The sequence below is a fragment of the Cygnus olor genome, chromosome 1 (genome assembly GCF_009769625.2).
Source record: "Cygnus olor isolate bCygOlo1 chromosome 1, bCygOlo1.pri.v2, whole genome shotgun sequence".
Lineage (NCBI taxonomy): Eukaryota > Metazoa > Chordata > Aves > Anseriformes > Anatidae > Cygnus > Cygnus olor.
In genome coordinates this window covers 125696434-125719342 of record NC_049169.1, presented here as the reverse complement: position 1 = coordinate 125719342, position 22909 = coordinate 125696434, and the positions used below count along the sequence as shown (strand labels likewise).

General features: G+C 37.7%; 1 protein-coding gene across 2 annotated transcripts in view; it reads left to right on the top strand.

Annotated features, from left to right (window-relative positions):
• The window catches only part of PHEX (phosphate regulating endopeptidase homolog X-linked), a 102609-nt gene that overhangs the window by 56224 nt on the left and 23476 nt on the right, over positions 1-22909 (top strand). For both annotated transcript variants that reach the window (XM_040531918.1, XM_040531929.1), the window contains 3 exons: positions 8830-8907; positions 10636-10739; positions 17422-17480. In XM_040531918.1, the coding sequence (XP_040387852.1) occupies positions 8830-8907; positions 10636-10739; positions 17422-17480 (241 nt within the window). The remainder of the gene's footprint in view (positions 1-8829; positions 8908-10635; positions 10740-17421; positions 17481-22909) is intronic.

Here is a 22909-nt window from a genome sequence, read left to right as displayed (position 1 = left end):
TAAGGTGTGTTAGAGGGACACACAGCCAAAATCCCTGTGCCAGAGTGGACCTGTCACTGCTGGCATGGTGACATGATGCTGCAGCTGGACATAGCACAGGCTGAGTCAGTGTGCATATCTGTGCACCATCCTTTCTTGTGGTCCACAAGCATGATCCCTACTCCACTGAAAACCCACAGACTCTTAAAACTGACTTAGGAGCTTTGTACAGTGATGATTTGCTGTTAAATAGTTCTTTTGCTACATAGCTCAGTTGTGTTAATATGGAGAGGTACTGACATGAGGTTTTTTCCCCTGATTCTTTTGTGGGAACTAGCCTGCCTTGGTCTAATTGTGCGTGATTGGAAGTCCTTGTACTTAAATCTCCTTATACTGAAATCATGTGGCTATAAATTTGTGTGACAGAAGCTGGTTGCGCTCATATTACACAGCACCTGTCTAGGTCACCTTTGGGCCCATGTGGTGTCCCCAAGACATAAACCCCCTGGGTTTTTCCAAGCTCAGCAAGTCTGAAATAAAATGAAGGCCAAGCTGAAGATTACTGAGGTAATGTTTTTATATATCTAAAGGATGTGTTGTCTTTCCCAGAATGTGATATGAGGTGATAAGCAAAGAGGCATAACTGTCTGGGATAGTGTTGGATGACCGTGAAGGTAATTGAACCTGGTGCAACCTCAATGATACTGTCAGGAGTGGTTCCTGAAGAGTGTTGTCCCCTGAATCATGCCTAAAAGCTGTCTAGGAGTTGGAACAGTCTGAAACTATGCCTTTTGCTCCTTGTCCCTATTCCACCTAGCAGCATTTCCCAGATGTGCAGCACTGCAGCAAGTCAACCCACCATGGGGAGGCCAGGCACAGACATCAGCTACCCTGAGAAAACATCACAGTGCTGCCTGTGATTGTCAGGGTGCTAGGAAAGATGCACCCGAGGGTGCCCACTGTAGCCATGTCACCAAAGTTCTTGGGAGGAGCCCTTTCTGTCTTGCTCAGGTTGAATCACGGAGTTAGTCTGTACTCATTTAAAAGAAAAAGACAAAGAAAAGAAAGTGATGTAGAAAACCAGAACTGAAAATCTGAAGAGATAATGAAAGAAATCTATTTTTTGTTTGTTTCTATACTCAATTTGGAGTATACTTTATCCTGTTTTTTTTTTTCTTTTTTTCTTTTTATTTTTTTTTCCTGGATTAAAAGAAAACCAAAATGCACTTACTGTGCTTGATGCATGAAGTAAGTATCATTATTCTAATTTTCTGTATTGGGAAGCCAAGTCAAAGGGTTGGGTAAATGAAGGCCAGTGGCCAATCAGGCTGCAACCACAAACTATTTCTGGTGATACCTACTCTTAAACTGTAGAAAGTATTTCAGATTTAAAGCCAGAAAGTACTCTGGTATGCAACGTGCTCTGCTTGGTATATAAAACTAGAGTAAAATTTTAAAGCACACTTAGCTTTGGCATTGCTCATCTCTCTTGAAGTCAATAATTATTTTATTTTTGTTTGAAGCATGTTTTGGTTAAAATTTTGTCCATATGTATTCATAGCTTCATGTGGGTGTAAGCTGTATAATGACCATCATTAACTGCTAATTGAGATCTCTTTGGAAGTATTCCCCTCACCTCAGCCTTTTCCCCAGTCCTCCACAACTTTCTGCCTGTAAACAGAAGTCTTTTATTGGAGTTGTTGGAGAAACAACATCAAGAAATCTACCTTCTGTAGCCTTTGCATTTTCAAAATTCTTGTTCACCAATGATTTTTTTTTCTGTTCTTTCTTTTTTTTTTTTTTTTTTTTTTTTGGTCACTTGCGGATGTAACAAACTGGTTTAAGGTTTTGATTGTATAATTGGATATCCTGTTGATTCACTGGAGTCAAACTAAGCTCTCATTCAAAATTATGCAAGAGATACATCTAATCATTTATGTATTGTATAAGCATAGAGGAAGATATTTGCTGTGTGCCAGAAAGAAATGTATTTAATTTACAGAGCTGAGGTTCTGTTCATGGAAGACAGCATTCATGCCTGTCATATATAGGGTTCTATGCATAAAATAGTGAAATCATGATAATTGTTATGCAGAGGTTACAAATGGAAAATGGAATTAAAACAAAATGGACAAAAGAATTCTTTTTCTTAGTAAAATTAAAGCATCCATGGCAGCAGAATGAGTTTGGAACCAAGCTGGTAGGTGAAATTATGAGTAGGTATAATAATTATACTGCTGCATTGAACTAAGGAGTTATGTTTGTGAAAATATCACAGTGGATTTGTATGTTTATAGAAGTTGTACTCTTTCAGATTTTCTGTTATTTAGCTTGGTTCTGTTGCTGAAAAATCAATACAGGATTAGTTTACACTGAAAATTTAATTCCAATGAAATTAGTTTTAGAATGCTTGAACATTCAAGTTCTTTGCCTTTCAGAGATCCAGAACCAAAAGGGATTTAGGACAGGAGAGAGTCACTGTGATGTAATTTTTTTTTTTTCTGACTCTTTTCTATGTTTGGCTGTCCTAATAAACTTCTAGGTGTAACTTTATGGTTAGTAACAGTTATTGGATATTAAGAGTAATTATATAATTCCAACTAACTGTTTGCTTAGAAAATTTTGTGTCCCATTTCCTCTCCTTTCCCTTGGATGGTAAAGTACATTATGGTCCCCATGTGTACTAGGTAATAATTTCTTGTCAGGAAATTTTCTTTGAATGAGGCTTTGGTTTCAAAAGATGATTTAGAGGAAGGGGTAAAGTAATGTAACACATAATCCCAGTGCTGTTCCTTTCCTTCTTTCCCACATCATGTGTTCCCAGCACTTGTCTTGCACTAGTTCCAGCACTTGCTGGATCTCTGTGTAGTGATTCAGCTCACTGATCTGGCAGAACAATATTTGGAGGAAAAAAAAAAGGTCGATTTCTTCTGTGATAATGATTTAAATAATCTTGCAGAAAGATGCAGCAAGGACATGAGACAGCTCACAGAGCCTGTGGTTGCCAGCAGCATGAGCAGAATTATGGACAGTGATGGGAGGAGCAAGGCAAGGACTAGGACTTTTTTTTTTTTTTTCATTTGGCAGTAAATAGTTGTTAAATGGACTCAGCTACTTTTCAAACCACAGTGCTGTAAGTGTATTTGATGCCATAATCTTTAAAATCCGTTTTGTTGCTGGGTGTGATTATTCATGTAAGTCACTTGATAGATTTTTTTCTACCTCCTGAACTCAAGCTATTACAAGAATGAAGCCATAGCTGTATTTTCCATTGTCATAACAGATTAATTTAAAACATTCAAAATGATTATTGAAATATGGGTGGGGAACATCACACAGTGATGGAGTGTGGCGTGGTATCAGAATTGTTTATTAAATGTATCACTAGCTCTAAAAATCTTGGAAAGTATGTTTGATAGGCACAGTCTACATAGGTTGCATTGTGATAGACAAATGTAGGAGGAAAGTTAAAGCAAAGTTTAAAAATAAATAATTTGATGATTAGCTATATTCTGAAGTATGTATAACTGTCAGTTGAGTGCAGATCAAGTACTCTTAAAATTATTGTTTCAGGCCAAGAGTTCATGCTTGAGTTGCTACTTCACATTGGATTGCAGTTTATGATGTGCAAATCCCTGACATTTGATGTAGCCTCTGCAGTGTAAATAAAATACATTTTTAAGGTGGGCCCAGTCCAGGTCCTACTCAAGATAATGCGTCACTTCCTACTGATATCTGTAGGAGTTGGCTTTAGCCCTGTGATGAAACTTTTCAATGATTTTCCAAGATCCATTACTTTTTTCCCAGTTTTTCTATACATAAAACCTAAATAGATGCAGTGATATTTATGCAGCAGTTTTACCAGATGGCTCCTGAATCATCTGTTTTCAATGAAAAATGAAAAGACCAGACACGTACATAAAGGCTGAATTAATCTTTGTAATTAAATGGAACATTACTTTGCCGTGAATGATTTTAGCTTTCAAAATGTATTTCATGCTAATTTTTCAGTGAACTGTAATTGTATTATTATTTTTTTATTATTTTTAGAAGCTTGAAAATGATCTTCACAAAGTCATTGTGAATCAAGTTGATATACAGAAGATCTATGTCAGACTCATAAAACTTTGTTGGGTGTGAGATATATAGAGATTTTTATTTATTTATTTAACAGTGAATACAATATGTCAGTACTTGGTTTCGCTAGCAAGCCTACAAAGTATCCAGATCTGGCTATAATGGGCAAAAAAGGCTCTTGGAAACCTCATGTGCTACATTTGGGTGTCGAGTGAGAATTTGACTTGACCAATGATGCCTTGTAACATTGAAATGCATGTGTTTGTTTCCACCTTAGCAAGTTAAATCAAGAGTGAAAGGCCTTTTATTATTTTGTCTCTGTAGTAAAATGACATACAAAGCTCTCATGACGGAAAGAGAAGGACATACTTATGATAAAATCCCAACCCTGTGGAAGTCAGCGGTGAAGCTTCCTGGCCTAACCAGTGGCAGAGGGAGCAGTTGCACACCAGGTCCTCTGCCCTGGAGCCTGTTCTCTCTGGCTGCTTGGATAGAAAACAGTTATCACAGTTTACTCTTAAAGTTTGCTGCTGCTCTGTGTCACCCCCTGCCAGAGCCTCTCACTTTCAGTGGCAGGAGAGGAAGCTCATGAAGATGATTTTTCTTCATTTACCTGACAGCCTAAGCTAGTCTGAATACTTGAATACTGTGGCTAGGGGAAATACCCCATCGTTCCTTTTCTTCCAGTACAAATGGTTACTTAATATGCAAATTAGATAAATTAAATGAGCCTTTAAACTATAAAAAGTTGTGCATGGTGCATTTACAATGGATTCATGTGCAATTATCACATTGTTGGTTCCTGTACATTTGTCACATTTCATTTGCTTTGCCCATATGTGTGTGCATGCCTCCTGGAAGGCTGGTCCTTTAAACATACTTTTAATCTTATCAAGGGAAAATACTGACTCGATTATCCAAAGAGCATGCCAGTCTTAGGAGAGCTTTCTTCTTTCTTGTGCTTTATGAATAAGGAATCTTCAAACTGCCATTTAAATATTACTCAAGTGAAAATAAACGGTATAAAATGAAGCAAGAAACTTCCAATGTACAAATTTAGAAACCCGCTCATAACAAGATGCTTTCAAACTTGTCTGCTGTGTAGATAAGTTGGGATGATTTGGACAGTGGTAGATAAGTTTGGGATGATTGGACCAGATGATCTTGGAGGTCTTTTCCAACCTTAATGATTCTATGATTCTATAAGTTGGGCTGTGTCCTGGGCTCAGCTGAAAGGGCTTGGACCTGTTGCAAAGCTGTTGGGAGAAAACCTGGTGAAGCAATTCCCAGGGTCTTCACAGAGCTTCCTACATCCTCTCATGGGTTTTGCTTTGGTTGTAGGAAGCTGCCCCCTCCGCTGCCCCCTCCACCAGGAGTCCCGCTTCCTTCACTGTCAGCATCAGGGGCCGTACAGGAGTGCCACAGCCTTTTGGCTTCCTGCAAAGTAACTTGGTGTTGTAGTAACAAAGCTTGCTTTTCTGAATCTTTGTTATCCTAGTTGATTGGTGGAACATTTAAGAAGTCACCAGAATTACTAGTAATGCTCGTAAGGTCTACCTTTAGTTCGTGTTTAGTTATTAAGGAGTATATAGTTGTCTTTCCTATTTGCTCAGACTTCTACAACACTCATGTTGTGGTAAGAATTTGTTAAAACAAATTGTTAAAACATCAAAGCACTAAGAGCAGCATTACATTTTGAGTTTACTTTCAAAATATTCTGAGACAAATTCTGTTATTTACTAGCATTCAATATAGCCTGTATTGTGAAATATCTCAGAAGCATCTGACCATTTTTCCTCATGCATGGAAATCATAAGCTCATTGCATCAGTTGTCAAAGGCTCAGAGCAAGAGTCTGTATAACCTGATAAGTGAACCCAGCAGTTCTGAGGTAGTCCAGTTAGGAGAACTCTTCCCATCTTCTGTTTCTAATGCAACAGAGCCATGACAAGACTAACAAATTTAAATATGACTCAAATATAAAATTAATATTAAATAATAGTTATGGACATGATATTTCAGTCAGCCTATATCAGATCTGCTAGTAAGCAGCCTGGAAAAGGAATCATCCTCACTGTTGGAGATGTTTGCTTAAGGAGTGGGGCTTAAAAGGGCTGAAAACTGTCATTTCCATGATGCTGCTCTCACTGGGCTGCTTGGAAGAGACTGAGATGGATGTGGCAGATATTCCACAATTACCCCAAAATGTCCATGTGGTGAAGAGGAGATGGGCATATTGTTGTCCTGACCGCACAGCTAACACTGTGGGTTTGAGGACAGGGCCCATGTTCCACACCTTTCAGCAAAGAAGCACTGCCAGACCTAGGCTGGCTTTGTAGTCTTCTGCATTTACAGCCAGTGAGGTGTGAATGCTTTTTGCTTTCATTTGGAAGACAGCCTAGGAGGTAAGAGTGTTTTTAAAGTATATAATGTAGCTAAAAAAAAAAAAAAAAAAAGTTCTTTTATGTGCTAAAATATGATCAACAATTTTTGATTGACACTGTACTAGCTAAATCATGAGTGAAATGACATTGTACTAACACAGTAAATCCTTGCTTTTTCTTTAAAAATCATTGTTGGATTTTTGCAAGTTGCAATATAAATTGCTTTTAAAGGAATTACTCTATCATATAAGTTGATTAAATAGATATAAAATCTAAAGTGTTAAGGGACTCAATTAAGTAAATTCAACACAGAGGCTACTTTAAGCAATTCAAATGATGGCTGGAACACATGCAGATCATTTGAGATTCACTGAACTTGCTTAAGCAGCTGACTGAGTAGAAACTAAATCTGATGAGTTTTACTCCACTTTATCTAGAGCAGGGTAACAACTAGGACTGAAGCACTGAAAATAGAAAAGGAAATTTTCCAGTCCCCTGCAAAAGTTCAGTCAGCTGGACCTCACAGCACCATGGGCAACAAAAAATAGATGCTCTTGATTATATACAAACTTGCAGATGAACTGTGCTCCGCTTCCTTTCCTTTTTTTCTCCCCAGGCATTTGAAATATCTTGATATCTTGAACGGCTGCTGTACCTTCTGGAAAACTGAGAGAATATTCTGTTGAGAGTTAATTTGGCTCACTTCATATTTCCTCTTCAGCGTTTGTCTTTTTTTTTTTTTTTCTCCCCCAACTAGGGATATTTGCATGACAATGGGATCTTTCTTGCTTAAGAGTTCATCTGCTCCTGCTGCTAATTTCCCACCTGAAGTTGTAATTTTCTATTTGAGACATCATAATTATCTCAACTGCAATTAATTGTGATGTCACAAATGGAGGATTATGACTTTGGGTTGAAAATGAGATTGAAAAATAGAAGGAGTTTCGAGAAGCAAGAGGTCTTCTTGAAAAATAAAAGAGGAGACAAAATAATTTTGGTTAAACCAAGGTAATCCCCTATCAGCTTCCTTCTTACAGTTGTGGAATAACAATTTCAGTTTTTGCTGTCTGTGATCTTCATACGAAGCCCTGTTTGAGATGCTGTGGAGGGGGAGAAGAGGGCAAGGATTTTACTGTGGAGGAAGGGGAACCTTCCCTTGAACAAACACCCCATGCAGCAAGAGAGAAATAGAAATCAGGGGGCCTCCAGAGAGGTCTGGGGTCTGCTGGCAGACAGAATGCAGGGTTGGTATGGCTGTAGTTGGTTCAAAGGCCCATCAATTTGTTGCATTTCATATCTTACAATATACACTTGGATTTAAGCATTTCCGTTTGAAGGACAGAGCTATTTTTGAGGGATGAGGATAATTCCAAAGGCTTAAGGAGAAGTTATGTTCAGCTTCCCAAAAACATACAAAGTATGATCTTTGTGCTACCCTGGTCCATCATGGCTTTAAGTTATTCTAAGGCTTTGTCATATTTTACTTCTTTCTATGTCACCCTTTCCTTTTGTATCCTCTTGTGTTTCTTTTTGAAATGTGTTGTTTCCACAGTGATGCTGGGTGTCTGGGTGGCCTGCTGCTGTTTTTTGTGAGGACATTGCTAAGGTTGTTTATATCCTCATACTATGATTTATGAAGTGGCAATACTCATCTACAGTTACTATCAATCCACACCAGCATGTTTACAAGGATTTCACATAAACAATGGGACCAGTTCATGACTGAAAAACAAAAAAACAAAGTCAATGGAAAGTGAAGTGTCTTATTTAACACCTTTAAATTTTAGGGAAAGGGGAAAGACTGTGAAGCAAAGGGATAAAAGTGGAGAACAATATAAAGGTCAGCCATGGGGTTTTAGGGAAGTACAGTGTCCTTCAGAAAAGTGTGCACCTGGCCTCAAGTGTAAATGGAAGTGACCCTCAGTGGAAACACGACAGTTTGCCCTTTCAGGGATCCAGGGTCAGCCATATCTCTGAACTAAATCTATTGAACAGTTGGATGTGTACTGTGCCATAGCAAAATGGGTCATTTCCTGGTGTCTTTTGGAAAACATTATAAAAGGAACCATTTGACCATTTGATTAGCTCAAAAATTGGTAGGAAAGATTTTTGTGCTCACATTGCTGTAATTCTGCAAAAACTCTGCAGGTGTCAACAGACCAACCGTGATAATCTGGCAACAGAATCTAGACCCTCCACACTGTGATGTGAAACTCATTTGTGGCACCAAATTTACCTTGTAGGCAAGTTGGTTTGAAATTAAATTACGATGCCTTCAGGGAGGCATAATAATATGCAGTGGAAAAAGAATGGGGGAAAAAGTGTCATACATTGAGCAATGGTTATGTCTGCCAATGTTTTATTTTCTTTTTCTTTTTTCTTTTTCAAAGGCAAAAGCAGTTATGGCAAAAGTGGGTTATCCCCAGTTTATAATGAATGACACATATATTAATGAAGACATCAAAACAGTAAGTGTTAGACTTGTATCTTTCTTCTTTTACATATTGTGACCATTCTTTGCTTTGTTTCACCCTTGTCTAAAACCAAAGCTCCTTAGTTTTACCCGCATCTGGAGTTCTGCTTGCCTGCTTATTTTTAAACATTGAATTAAGTATGCTAGCTCTAGTGTCTAAAGTGTCGATGTTAACATGTCTAAGTGAGATGGCCTCCAGGCCCGCTGGGAGTGAAATTGGCCTGGATGCAAAGAACCTCCCCGCTATTAAACATTTTTAAGGTTAAAAGTACCAGATATAATTTTTTTATTTACATATAAAAACAGAATGAAACAAAACCATTTCTCCTCAAAGTAATGGCCTTCAGAAAAACGAATGCATATTTCCTCTGAATTATCACAATTGACGATGCCTGTATAGACTCTACCCCCTTTCTCCAGGCTACGAATTTTATTTATGCTTGTTTCTCATCATACCTGGAGGCCCTAACCACTGTACAGCCCTACTGTTACAGATGCTGGACAAGGATACTGTGGAGGCTTCCTTCCTGACATGGTATCCATTCAGCCTAACTACAGCAGGAAGGAAGATGATAAAGAATAAGATATTTTGTTATTTTTCAAAGGGGTAACTGTGGTGTGTATGTGGAAAATTGTATTACTGCAAGTCACAGGCAAAGTAGAACCACAAATTCGATCCTGAACCATTAAAATCCAAGTAGTGATAGAGTCACTATGCCAGAAAACAGGAAAGTACACTAAAAGGAGGCATGATTAATTGAGAAACCTTTGAAGAACTAGCTCTACCAGCTTACTCCTTCCTTGTTCATGGAAGAGTGGTGCGAGACTGCTGTGAATCCAGTGTAATGAGATGAAGGAAGTGACCAACTTTACCACTCAGGGTATGAAGTTACTTGCCCAGATAATGGTAATGTCTAGCAAAAACCTCTTGTTAATCACAGTGGCAAAACCCAGTTAAATTTGAAATATAACTTTTCTTATATTCTTTTTATAATTTTGTGATCTGAAATATAATCTGAAATGTAACTCACAAGTCCTGGGATTACTTGAAACTCTTGGCAGGGATATAATCTGGATTTATAAAACATTAACATCCCTTTTTCTTGCATGTTTGGTTGTGGGGAGGGTTACTAATAGCTTTGGAGGCATATGGGAATGTGGAGCCCTATGTCTGTAAGTGTTTAATGCGAGGAATGGTAAAAAATGGCAGCAGAATCCTCCAAGGGCACATAGTACAAAGTATTTATAATGAAATTCAAAGCAAACTGAAAAACAAGAGGCTTTGTTACAGTTTTGAAAGCAGTTTTAAAATGGACTTTTAGAAATAGGGATAGACCTATTTCTGTATGGAAAAGAGTCTGCCTTAACAATAGCCATAGAAACATGCAGTCTACAATTTCTCTTTGGGTACTTCTGAATTCCTCAGTTTCTCTCTGCACAGGCAAGAGCTTTCCACCAGTCCCTTGCAAAGATCCTTTCACCCTTCATTTTTTAACTTACATCAATACTTATTAAAAAATATTTATTCCTCCTACCAAATGCGGAAATTTTACTTAGTTTGATAATGACTAAAAAAATTATGCAGTTATCTTGTTTAAATTAAAAGTTCTGATTGTTTTATGTCAGCATTTTATTTTATTTTATTTTATTTTATTTTATTTATTTTATTATTATTTTTATTCCTTGGACATGTTTTAAAAATATCTGTGCTTTACCTATACAGCTGAAATTTACAGAAAGTGACTATTTTGGCAATGTATTACAAACTCGCAAATACGCAGCCCAGTCTGATTTCTACTGGCTTAGAAAAGAAGTTCCAAAAACAGAGTGAGTAGACAAAAGACAAATTTTCATCATCTTTTAACAATGTTTTAAATTACATTATTTAATTTATACAATTTATGTTGTAATAGAATTATACACACAGCAACATTTTATAATAAAAAAGCCTATGGGCAACAAAACAAAACAAAACAACAACAACAAAAAAACACAGTTATTCAGGAACTCCTGGGGATATTTTTATCATAAAAGTACTCTTTTCATTAAGTTCTAGGTACCCCTGTTCCGATGCACAATAAACATATTCTGGCAGTTTAAACTTTTAATCTAATGAAAAAAAAAGAACTAGTTGAATCTCAATTAAAACTGGATTATGTCTCTTGGTCACAGTTAGAATTTGGAACGATACAGCAGAGATTTATGAAATAATTTTTCTATTAGTGGAGCCATTATCAAGAGATAATATTATTAATGATAGCAATAAGCGTTGTTAGTTACCTGCTGTTGATTGCAGTGATACAGCCTAAGACATGATTTAATTTACATATGTTATATTTTATTTGTAAACCTGAGAGTACATATTGTGTCACATATAGTCATCAAATACATAAAAGAATCAGTCTCTTTTCTTACTGGTGGGTAATCAAATCCTTAAAATGCAAATTATAACCTAAACAGAACTTAATTACTCTAATCACGCTACTTAAAAACGACTCCTTCTGCACAGAGCCTTTGAAATCAGTGCTGCTGCTTAGCTCCTGTGATGCTATTTCCTTATGGTTCCAGAAATTCCTTCTCATACTGAACTGTACCTTGTTTCAAGGATGGCTCTGCATTGTCCGTGAGGTAGGAAGAGGGTGCCAGCAGGACAGTTGCAGCCCGTGCTTGCTTAGAATTTCATAGTTTGGCTGCATATTTTCAGGGGGTTATTTATAGCTTGATTTTAATGATGAGTTAACGTAAGCTCATTACACTTTTTTTTTCTGACATTGCAATGGTTAATCCCAGTGAAACATAATGCTTGCCTCTCCACAGAAATTGTAATCAACAGCCCTCATCCTGTGAGCAAAGTTGAGGCAGCACTAACACAGACCAAGTAGACTGCTGGCAAGAATGAAAATGCCCCCTGCAGGGAAATTAATGGGCAGGTAGTCCCTGAATATACACCTCAAGGGCTGTCACCTCTGAGAACTGTCACTTCATGTGGGTATGCTTCAAAAACTTGAAGGTTTTACCCTACTGACCACTACAAGATTGACTACTTTCTCTTCCTTGTCTTTGCCCTTTTTTTTTGAGGATTACTTAACAGCAGTCTCCTCATCACCTTTGTCTTGCCCTTAAGTAGATCTATTCCAGTCTGCTTTTGCACTTTCCTTTGCTTAAAAAAAATAGGAAGATAAACAGGTCTAGTGTCTATATGTGGTCACAAAGTAGCTCATCCACAGGAGGTGGAGTAAAAAGGAAAAAATGACCCCTTCTGTACTGGCTGCTGCATAAGAGGGGAGATGGGAACCTCTGGTGGGTTTACTGTCTCCATGTGTGCATACATATAGGGCAGGGGACAGACCCTTCCAGCTTCACTCTGCGCAGCTCACTGGGGAACAGTCTGGCTTGGGGCATCCCAACCTGATTTTCAATATCTTTTCTCTGTCAGCACAACTATATGCTCTGCTCCCTGCGGGGCTGGGGGTAAACCTGTCTGAGCCCTCAGCCATGGTTTTTCCTCTTGGGGGATTATTCTGCCTCTGCACCTGCTCAGGGATAGAAAAGGGATCTGAAGGTGGTATCCCTTACACTGGCCACTGTTGCTGTGTCAGCTGAGGACTACCAAGGCACAGAAAGCCATTGTCACCTGTAGTAAAAATACCATCCTGTGTTTTAATTTATTATAATATAAGAATAATTCCCACCAGTCTGAGGCATGTCAAGGATGGTCTTAAATGCATTAGTATTTGCCACATTTTGGCTATCACAACACTGCATTCTGAGGCTTTTACTTCTCTTTTTTCTTTCTTTTCTTTCTCTGTTTTTTTTTTTTTTTTTAATTTATTTATTTTTTTAAACTTTTATCTGTCACTGAATTCCACAGATCATTGGCCTACACTGAAGCTTGACACTGTGTTAATAGAGAATTACCCTTGGGGGTTTGTTTCCATTTTCTTTGTTTCTACTTTTCTTTAGTTTAGTAGCTTCTAGCAAAATATTTATATTTACAGATATATATTAAAAGATGGTCCATGCTGTGGACTGATAAAGATAAATAAGAAAACAAGTATATAAGAAAATAAGTTATCACATAGTACTGTAATATTACTCCCAAATGTGAAACACTATATTCATTTAGCAGATGGTGCAGATTTCTCAGCAATATTATTTCAATCTGGACTCACTTTCATCAGCATAGTCAACTATATGGAAAGACAATGTGCTAGTTCACTTGAAACACCAGGGAAACGCTATCAGGGGACAGAGGAGCTGAGAGGTACAAGACAAAGGAGTTTGATAAAGCAAGAGGAATGTGGATAAGAAAGTGGAAATAGTTATTCTGGGGATTCAACGGTTTTGTAATCTAAGAAACAGAAAAAATCCCCCAAACCAGGAGTATTTATCAAAATTCATTGTTCTGTGTTTTGCTCCCTCCTGACCTAGCTGTTGTCTGGTTTACAGCAAAAAGGGAGTGTTGTGATATGACAAGGGGTAATGGCTTTAAAATAAAAGAGGGTAGATTTAGATTAGATATCAGGATGAAATTCTTCACTGTAAGGGTAGTGAGGCACTGGAACAGGTTGCCCAGAGAAGCTGTGAATGCCCCATCCCTGGAGGTGTTCAAGGCCAGGCTGGATGGGGCTTTGGGCAACCTGGTCTGGTGGGAGGTGTCCCTGGCAGGGTATCGGAACTGGGTGATCTTTAAGGTCCCTTCCAATCCTTTTGTGATTCTATGATTCTGTGAAAAGGAGTAGCGAGGGCATCATGTGCGATGCTGATCAGGCCATGGATGGGAGGAATGCACCTGGAAACCTTTCACACCCAGATGGTGCTGAGGAGCCGTGACATGATACTGGGGTCCCCAGGGGCCTGGTTCCCCTGCAGTCACCACAGGCACAGGAGGTGCACTTTGCAGTCTTCAAAAAACAACAACAACAACAAAAACATAATTTTTACTTGGGACACTGCACATCAAATTTTGCTCCATCTAAGTGTTTCCTCTAACTCAAAAAGTTGAGAGAACAAATTGCAACTTCAGTTCATGCTTTGTGGAGAATTAAAGAAATAAGCTTTTCCTTGTATTGTAATCATTCCCAGTCAACACTTTTCATGACTTCCGTTGTAGCACACTATGCTTTCAACTCAGGAAATAAGATATGGTGGAGATAGCTGTAACACAAACCTATTAGAGCATCTGCCTCACTTGTTATCTCAGTACAAGATTTTCTTTGCAAGAGATATCAAACTTACAAGTATCAAGTCCACAGCTTTATGTTTTGACTGCTGCAGTAGTTGATAGGTAACGTTTTACACTCAGCTATTCCTCTTTCACATGCTACTAAGAAATAGAAACAGAAGAAACAATTCTAGTTTTATTATTTAGTCTGTAATTAAAGGGAGCTTAGATTTTGTTATGCTTGTCTTTTTTTTATTTTTCTTTTATTTATATATTTTTTTTCTGTCCTGGTAGTGAGTCAAATACACTGACATTGTAACCAGATCTAGAGCAAATGACCAACCAGACTTCAAACAGGAATGTGAGAGCTATTTCTAAATTTGCTTCACCTTAAAATTTAACATTGACAGCTATTTATTATAGCTCTTCATATAGTAATTTGATATATTATTAGTTAAGGTCTGTCACTGAAGACTCAATCATTTCAGGGCACCCACTGAAAGAGGCTGACAAATGTGAGGTGAAGTTGTTCATCTAGTCTGAATAGAAGCAGTCTCAGTTATTTCTGTTCTTTTGTGGAAATTGCTTTCTAAATCTTTCTGAGTGGCTTGCAATGGTACAACAAAATGCTGGAGTGCAAATATGCTCCTTGCCAGAGTCTCTAAACATCAAATATAAAATTCAGCAGCATACACTGCTTGTCACCAGAAAACTCTTTTCTTTGTGACTCCTTGTTACAGCTACTAAGTCTTCTCTTTCTATCTGCTTTAAAGTATAACAAATTTCATACTGCGTTTTTCTTGAGGCCTTGTTGTGAAAAAGTGACTTAGAACATAGTTCAGTTTTACAGTGAGAAAATTGAGACTGCTATTGGTGTCTGGTTTATACTAAGCTCAGAAGACAAGATGGGCTCTGCTGTTGCAGTGGTAGATCATGAAGAAAGGAGTAGCAACAGGACAGAGAGGTTGTGATGAGACTCAGCAGCTTGTCTACAAGCGATGAGGTAACTTCTTAGGTATGAAAGTGTGGCCAGCAGTGTTGCGGTGTTGGTTGCTCTCAGGCCAAGTGAGGTGTTTCTGTTATGACAAATATGTGCATCGCCATGGTTAGCTTCTCACCCAGAAAAAGAGGTGAAAACTTGTGCTATTAGAGAGGCATTGCTTGTACTTGAGGAACTCTTTAACCACTGCTTGTGGTGTTTCCCATCAAGAGCTGGTTGCGGTGAGCTCAGTGTGGCCCCGGGAGTGCAACAGCAAAGAGGACGGGGAAGAGAGCAAAGTACATTAGTCTGTTTTGAAGTGTAAGTTATCTGCCTCAGGCCTTTAATCCTGTGCCTGGAAATGAGGGAGCCCTGCAAGACACACACTGTAAGAAGGATTTGTAAAAAGGGAGTTGTTTGTTGTTTGGAAGCCTTTTTCATGCTTAGAAGTTGCTGTTCAAGAGAATAGAAGGGATGTTTTAAGTGGAGCAAACCCACAGGGTGAGGTAGAAGTTGCAATGCTATGTGTCTGTTCAAACTTCCAGTAAAATCCAAATTATAATGTTGAGCATTTCAGGTGGGTCCCTCCAGGGTTGTCTCCTTGTCAAAGAGAGACGGAGTCCTTCAGAGCTACTGCTAAGCTGGGAGAGCAGTACCACTGCACAAGTGGCTGGCTTGAATCCTTCAAATAATTCGTCTCATCAGTGATGTCAACAAATGTGAAAATAAAATGTGGTCAATTAGAGCCCCTAATTTTTTTTCTTTATCCCTTCACCATAAGCATTCTTTCTTCAGTTTTCCATTATCTCACTATGTTACCTCTTGCATTTCATGCCTTTATTATAGAGGAAACAGAAAACACACCAAAATAGACAACCTCCCCCTACTCCTCCCATTCAGCATCTCCTAATAAACAAAAGTGGGAGAATTATCTGTGACAATTAGAGAGTATAATGTGATGGATGGTTTAGACATTTACAAGACATCACTCTTGGCTTTCCTTGGTTATTTTTTCTAGTTACTGCATTATAAAATAAGCTGTTCAGCTTTGAACATGAGAGAAGCAGATAAACTTATTGATAAAAGACAGAATGCTGCCATCATAAACCTCTCCCCTTTGTTACATGGTCTATGTGAGGACATCAACTGTCAGAACAACAGTCAGGCTCTGCAGATAACTCCTTCATTTGATGGTGCTATTTTAAAACACAAATCGTGCTCTTGAATGTCACCGGCATCACACATTTTCCATGTTCTGACAGATCTTCCTTTGTCTTACTCCTTGTTTTGCAGTTGCCATCTTTTCTCTTTGAAAGGAATTTTCCAAAGCAATTGCATTACTTTTATTGCTTTCAGGCTTTACAAAACTTCTGAGTAATGTGTTGCTAAAGAAATCAGGATTTTCCTTTTTTGGATGCTTATTACAGTTGTTTCTAATTTATTATGAATTAGCTACAAATTCTCAACATCTTTATTAATTACTTTAATTTTTTCTCAGTTCTTCATTATAAAAGCATAGGTTGAAATCTTGAACTCACTGAAGTCAGAATTTCCTCAAAGGGGTTTTGGATCTTGCTGAAACCTATTGAGATTTTTCCACTCGTATGGGTGAAACCACTGCCAATATAGATGAGCTTAGGCTAAGGAGATTCATAAATCCTATTTGCATTTCAAATCTAGGTTTCCTTCCAGTAAGTATGAGAAATCCAAACACCAGAAGAAATGGTAATATTCCTTGTAAAATTTGTTTTGCTTTAAGGATGTCCATTTGTTTATGGGCACGCTGATGCTCACTGAGTAGGGTACAGAGTGTGAAGCTGTTTATTTCAAATTTAGGTTCCCAGAAAGGACCTACCCATGTTGTTAACATCATCCTAATCATACAAGTGCCTGTTCAGCAAAGAGTCTGAAGCCACTTCAGTCATTTCAAAATGCTCTCTAGTTTCAAGAGGGAGTTTCTCTGCACATGGTTGAAAGACAGGTATAATAAAATCTTAGAGAGTTTTCACAGCTGCTATCATTGTTGCACCTCTGTTGGGTGAAGTCAGGACTTCAGTTTGTCAGCTTGGAAGACCTCACAAGCACTACTGTCACTTAGAAATACAACAGATTAGGTAATAGGAAACTTAACAATCACTCTTGTTGAACAATCATTGAGTAAGTGCACTTAAAGTAAAGCCATTAAACAATAGGCTTCGATGTTCCAGAAACTGTGAGCTGAACTGGAGAAATAATTTAACTTTAATGTATCCTTGGTCTTTTACATTTTTGCTTCTTTCCACTGAGTGAACTTTTTATCTTTGCTTATTCTATTCATAAAGTTGTTTTAGTGTACTGACAGATGATTGCTTTTGCTCTTACTACAGGTGGTTTACCAGCCCAACTACTGTCAATGCTTTTTATAGTGCATCTACCAATCAAATCAGTGAGTATCTGACTTCTGAGCCTGTTCTTAAAATGTCTGTTTGGCAAATGTTACATTAAGCTTCAGAAAATATCTGTACAGTTTGTGTGTGTGTGACTGTATATCAGGGGGAAGAAAATCAGAACTGCAAACATCATAATTTATCTGTGAGGCATCTTTAGTTAGAGGATAGTTCTGGAAAAGCAAGGGCTCCAACAAATCTGAATTACTGTTGCTTAGTGGATTACACTGAGTAAACTGAGTTGCAGTAACTGCTTGTGTGTGTAGTTTGTCCATTGCAAATATGAACAAAAATGTTAGCTTAAATCACTTTTACTAAAGTTTATACTACTGTTTATATTTTCTGTTTGCTGTAGCAAAAACATGTGCACACATACCTCCATAAATATGCACTAACACTTTAAGTGACAGCAATTCAGTTTGCTAGTATTAATAGCTATGTAGCAAAAACCATGGTTATAGGAGATTGTGACATAATAAAAAAAAAAAAAAAATGGTGTCCAGCAGATTTATTCAATACCTTACAAGGACAAGAAGCAGTATCTGTAGGTAACTTAAAATTCTTGCCTGTATAGTATGATGAAATTTTCTTGTATGTAGAGTGCCACCGGTCTTGCACTAATTTTAGTTCCTTGTTGTTTCTAGTGAGTATAAATCCTGGTTTGGTAAAATTGTTGAGATTTTCCAAAGATATGTATGGGTTTGGATGTTTTCTCCAATTGCTTTAGTGGGACTTTGCATGCAAAATTTCTAACTGGTTTTAAAAGTCTATACCAGTATTTCTGTGAATAATAGTGTTATCTTTGCCCTGACACTTCTCTTCATTGCTATTAGCTTTGCAAGTTAAATCAGCCATTCCAGTTTTATGCCGCCAGGGTCTGGAAGGCTGAGTGCTGCAACCTCTGTGATCTGGGTCCCCAGAGACAGCCTTGTCAAAAATCACTGAGTGACTCCCCCACTTTCTCCTGAATCCCTTTTGATCGAATAGAAAAACAATTTTTGAAAGGCCCAGAATGAATGTTTCTCACAGAAGAGGTTACAGCAGAGGACAGGCGATCCGGGTCTGCTGGTATCCGCTCTTGCCTATTTCTGTAAATAATTTCTTGCCTCCAAATTTAAATTCTTTTGTATCTAAGTGAGCTCATTTGTAAAGTAAATATGATAATTAGGCGGGTCTTTTGATTAAAATTAGTCTAGACCTAGACTGCTCCACTTTAATTAGAAGTCTGCCATCATTAAGCAGCCACATTTTTGTTGATCGTTGGAGTGTATGCTTGAGGCAGGTTTCACCAGGTTGATCAGAGCTCTAAAGTACATCTGAAAAACGACATCTGGTTTTTCTACTAAACTGAGCACAGGCCCCCACTGCTCTTTCAGATGTATTGTGTGGACAGAGAGGAAGCTCAGTCAGTGCAAAATGAGAGCTGTTGCTGTTACATCTTCTTTAATATTGGGTCTTTTCTTAATATTGGGTCTTTTCAAGTTTCAGCAGCATTCAGCTCTCCTAGCTCTCTGCCAGGGCACATTAGAGAAAGCTGCAATGAAGAGGCTGGAGCTACTGAAGCTGAATTGTGCACTCACTGTGTCTAAGTGTCACGAAGCAGAGGGCTGTCAAACGTAACCTATCCGTCACGGGTATAGGGGTGATTGTATTTTGTATCTCAACTGCTGACCGTCTTGTATTGCTGGCATTTGACCTAGAAATTTGGATAGTGCTGCTCACTGTCCTTTTAAGACAAGCAAGCTCCTAAGAGCAAAAGGGTTTACGTGGTTCTTTCTGAACAAAACCCTGTTCTACCTGTGAGTGAGAGAGTTACACATGTAACCTCACACTCAAAATGATGTGCAAAAGGAGGAGAGGCTTGATGAAAGGCACAGCACAAAATGATCTTCCACTGCTGACTTCCATCAATATGCTTTGCAGGGAATGTGGCCCCTGTGATATGTGCAGGGAACGTGCTCAGGTCTGAAGCTGCTGGTAAATATTTGTCATATCGCTACTGAGTTCCCAGTAATGCTGCTGGGAGCGAACTGTACCATGTTAGACCAAACTTTGCAATCCCAAGCATACTCCTGCTGTGGGCTGTATCTCTGGGCAAATCTCACGCACAGGAATTATTGCCTTACTGCTGTATAGCTATGTTTTCAGTAGTAATCACAGCAAGTTCTGCAGGGTCTGGGGATGCGCTACAAAACCTGTGTCCTTTTCAAAGGTGTAGTTAAACAACAGAAAAAAGTTCTACAAAACAGAATGTCAAAATTCTACAAATAAGAATGTAATTTGAGAATAAAAATGAGCATGAGCTCTAGAAGGTTAAATGTAAAGTTGTGATATAACAAGCCTACACAGATTGGAGGAGCAACTTTCTAAGAATATAAGATACTAATAATAAAACTTTTTTATTTTTTTTTCCAAATACACTGAAAAAGGACAGTCTTTAAGACATAAAAATAATACAATTCTCTGTGTTGGAAGAGTTTGGGAGGTTCTTATCCTCAAGCTTTTTCTTATGGAAATTAAGTCCCAAGAAGTGTCTCAAATATAGTGTTAATAGAAGACACTTTAGAAGAAATTCATAAAGTGTATTGGGACAAATATAAGCAGCAGATAATATTCACTCAGGTATTCCAAAGGAACTTAGAAGTTGCCAAACAACCAGCCTTGGTATGTTACCACTTACACCATCCACGGCATGGGAAGAATGGGTATGGCAAATGTCAAATCTTTTTTTCTCGAAAAGCATCCAGAGGGATATAATTATATGCAGTATTCTAGCACCTATGTGAAGAAAACTGACCATAACAAAGACGAGAACGAGTAAATATATGAAATAATGGGGAAGAGTCAAAATGACTTGTTCTTTGCTCTCTTTTAGGAAAAAAAAAAAATCACGCTTCCTTAGTCTATTAGAGTTTTTTTTTTGTTTGTTTTGTTTTTTTTTTTTTTTTGTAATTCAGCATGTAAGTGAACTTGATATATTACTTTTATTTCCGTGGAACACTTTTCATGAAGTTCTTTCCCAATACTATTAATTGGAATTTGTCAGGAGACAGGAAAGAATATCCTTTCAGAAATTAATGACTAATCAGAGATGAGAAAAGGAGATAGGAACAAATTCATTGTTTTCAGAATAGCTGGAGGGGTGTGTTACCAAAGGATCTGTGCTGGTCACTCTTTTAGCAGATGATCAGAAAAAGAGGGTGTTCTGTCTTGAACAAAGGCATAGTTTTTGATCCAGGAGGATAAACTCTGTTTCAGGAGGACATGTCCCTCATCTACCGATTACTGGAAGGTCAAAAGTTGTATTAATGGAAGAACTACCTCACAGAGAGATGCCCAATGCTCTTTCCACTGATATCTACAGGTCACTGGTAGAGAGAAGAGAATGGGTTAGGTCAGCTCTTTATCTTCTTGAGTGGTCTTGCTCTTCAGTACACAAACTAGAATTTAGTGTGTTCAAGGCCCATCTATTTATTCTCCTGGTAAATGCATTCACTAAGAAGGAGTATTCGAGAAAACTGAATTCTAAAACGCATAGAGCAAATTCTTTCTGGAAAGCAGCTGCTACATTAAGAGGAAAAGACTTTGTTTTAAAGTTGATTCTAAAAATTAAGAACGCTCAATTTGGAAACAGAAATGTACTGTGTGGTATTATCAGCTTAACCACAGCAACTCCAAACTCAATTAGTCACTGAAGGTTTCATGAAACAATTTAGAGATATGGCATCATCTGTGCCTTGATCCGTGGACTCTGAAAAGGAGTTGTCATCCTGCAGAAGTGGAGGGGAACATGGTGGTCCTTGATCACTTCTTAACTTTAGGAAGATGCCTTTTCTTTCTGCACCCATAGCACAGGGAAGTCTCTGGCATTCTCCCAGTGAAAGGTCTATAAATTCTCCTGTCACTGTAGTCTGTATTGCTCACTTAAGTGTTAAACAAGAAATTGCTGGAATCTCCATGCAAGTCCATGCAATCTTCATATAAGGGAAATTTGTTAATGTTTTTAGTGGCATCTTGACTACTGAATTGCTTGCAAGAAAAGACCTTTCTTCACTAAAAATGAAAATTAATAGACAATAGAAACTAGATGATTAAAAAAATGGCTGGATTTGGGAGAATAAAGCAAAACTTCAATGTGCAGATATTGTAATGAATTCTGCTCTGCTTCAGTGCAAACATCCTTTATGGCTGCTATTACTTCATTTAATTTTCATTAGTAAATTATCAATAGCTCAAATGGACAACAATTCTGTTAATTTTTCCAAAAAAGAAGTAAGTATCAAGGTAAGATGTGCTGCAAAAAGCAAATTTATTAATTATGGTATATAAAATTTATCTTATTAAAGTTTGCTCCTGATGATCTCTATACTTGAGTTTTAATTATTTCCTGTTTTTTTTTTTTTTTTTTTTTTTCCATGCTTCAAAGCATCTTAGATTAACAACCATGCATCTTTATAATGGTTGTTAATCACTTTTAAATTTAAATTGTATTTTTCTTAGTATTTGCTAGTCAATTTCTGTTCAATTATAGGTACTTAACAAGGATAACAGGTACATATAATTGTCTTTAGATGCTACATATGTATCTAAGCACACTTCATATAACCTAAGCAGCATGAATACCATCTTTTAAAATTATGATCACTGGAATACAAAAACACTTTCCAAAAGAGACTTTATTTTAATGAGCTCTAGAGCAGCCAACAAGTACATGATGAAAATAGATACAAGTGATGAACAAAGTATGCTAGCATAATTGTGTTCAAGAAAAGGTTTTATTTCATTACAACACTAAAATATTGGCCCTTGAATGTGTGAAGGGTAGAAGGGAACTGCTCATTAGACATTTGGTGTGTTTAATTTTCTTTCCAAGTGTCAATATATTTGCCTCTAGAATATGTCAAAAAAGTAACATCTGTGGTTTGTGAACAGTAATGAAAAGTGGATTTACAGTGAACTGAGGCAAATATAAGCAACACACTCAACGAGGTATGAGCTTGAATAGATATATTGGATAATTAACTCCTGTTGATGTTATCTCTGTAAGTTTATACCCATGCTTCTTCTAAGTCATTTTTGCTTGTACTGCAGTTCTCTAGAAAGTCAAGAGGCCTCTTTCGAGAGCGGCTTCATTACATGCTACAGGAAGAAGATATAATCTAAAATAGAATTTTAAAATTATGTTCGAATTAGCATCCATAGAGAAAACTACAGATGAGAGCTTATATTAGGCAGTAAGTATCATCTTTATAGAAAGTGGCATGCAGATATTGATGCTGGCAGCTGGCTGATGCTGTGAGTTGCAAAGGAGAACTCTTATCTCGCCAGGAGCCAGGCAAGCACTGGCAAACAGCACACGGTGCCATGGCTGGGGAAGGACCAGGGGACTCCACATAGCAGCACTTTCTCTTCCCTTAAGAACTGGACT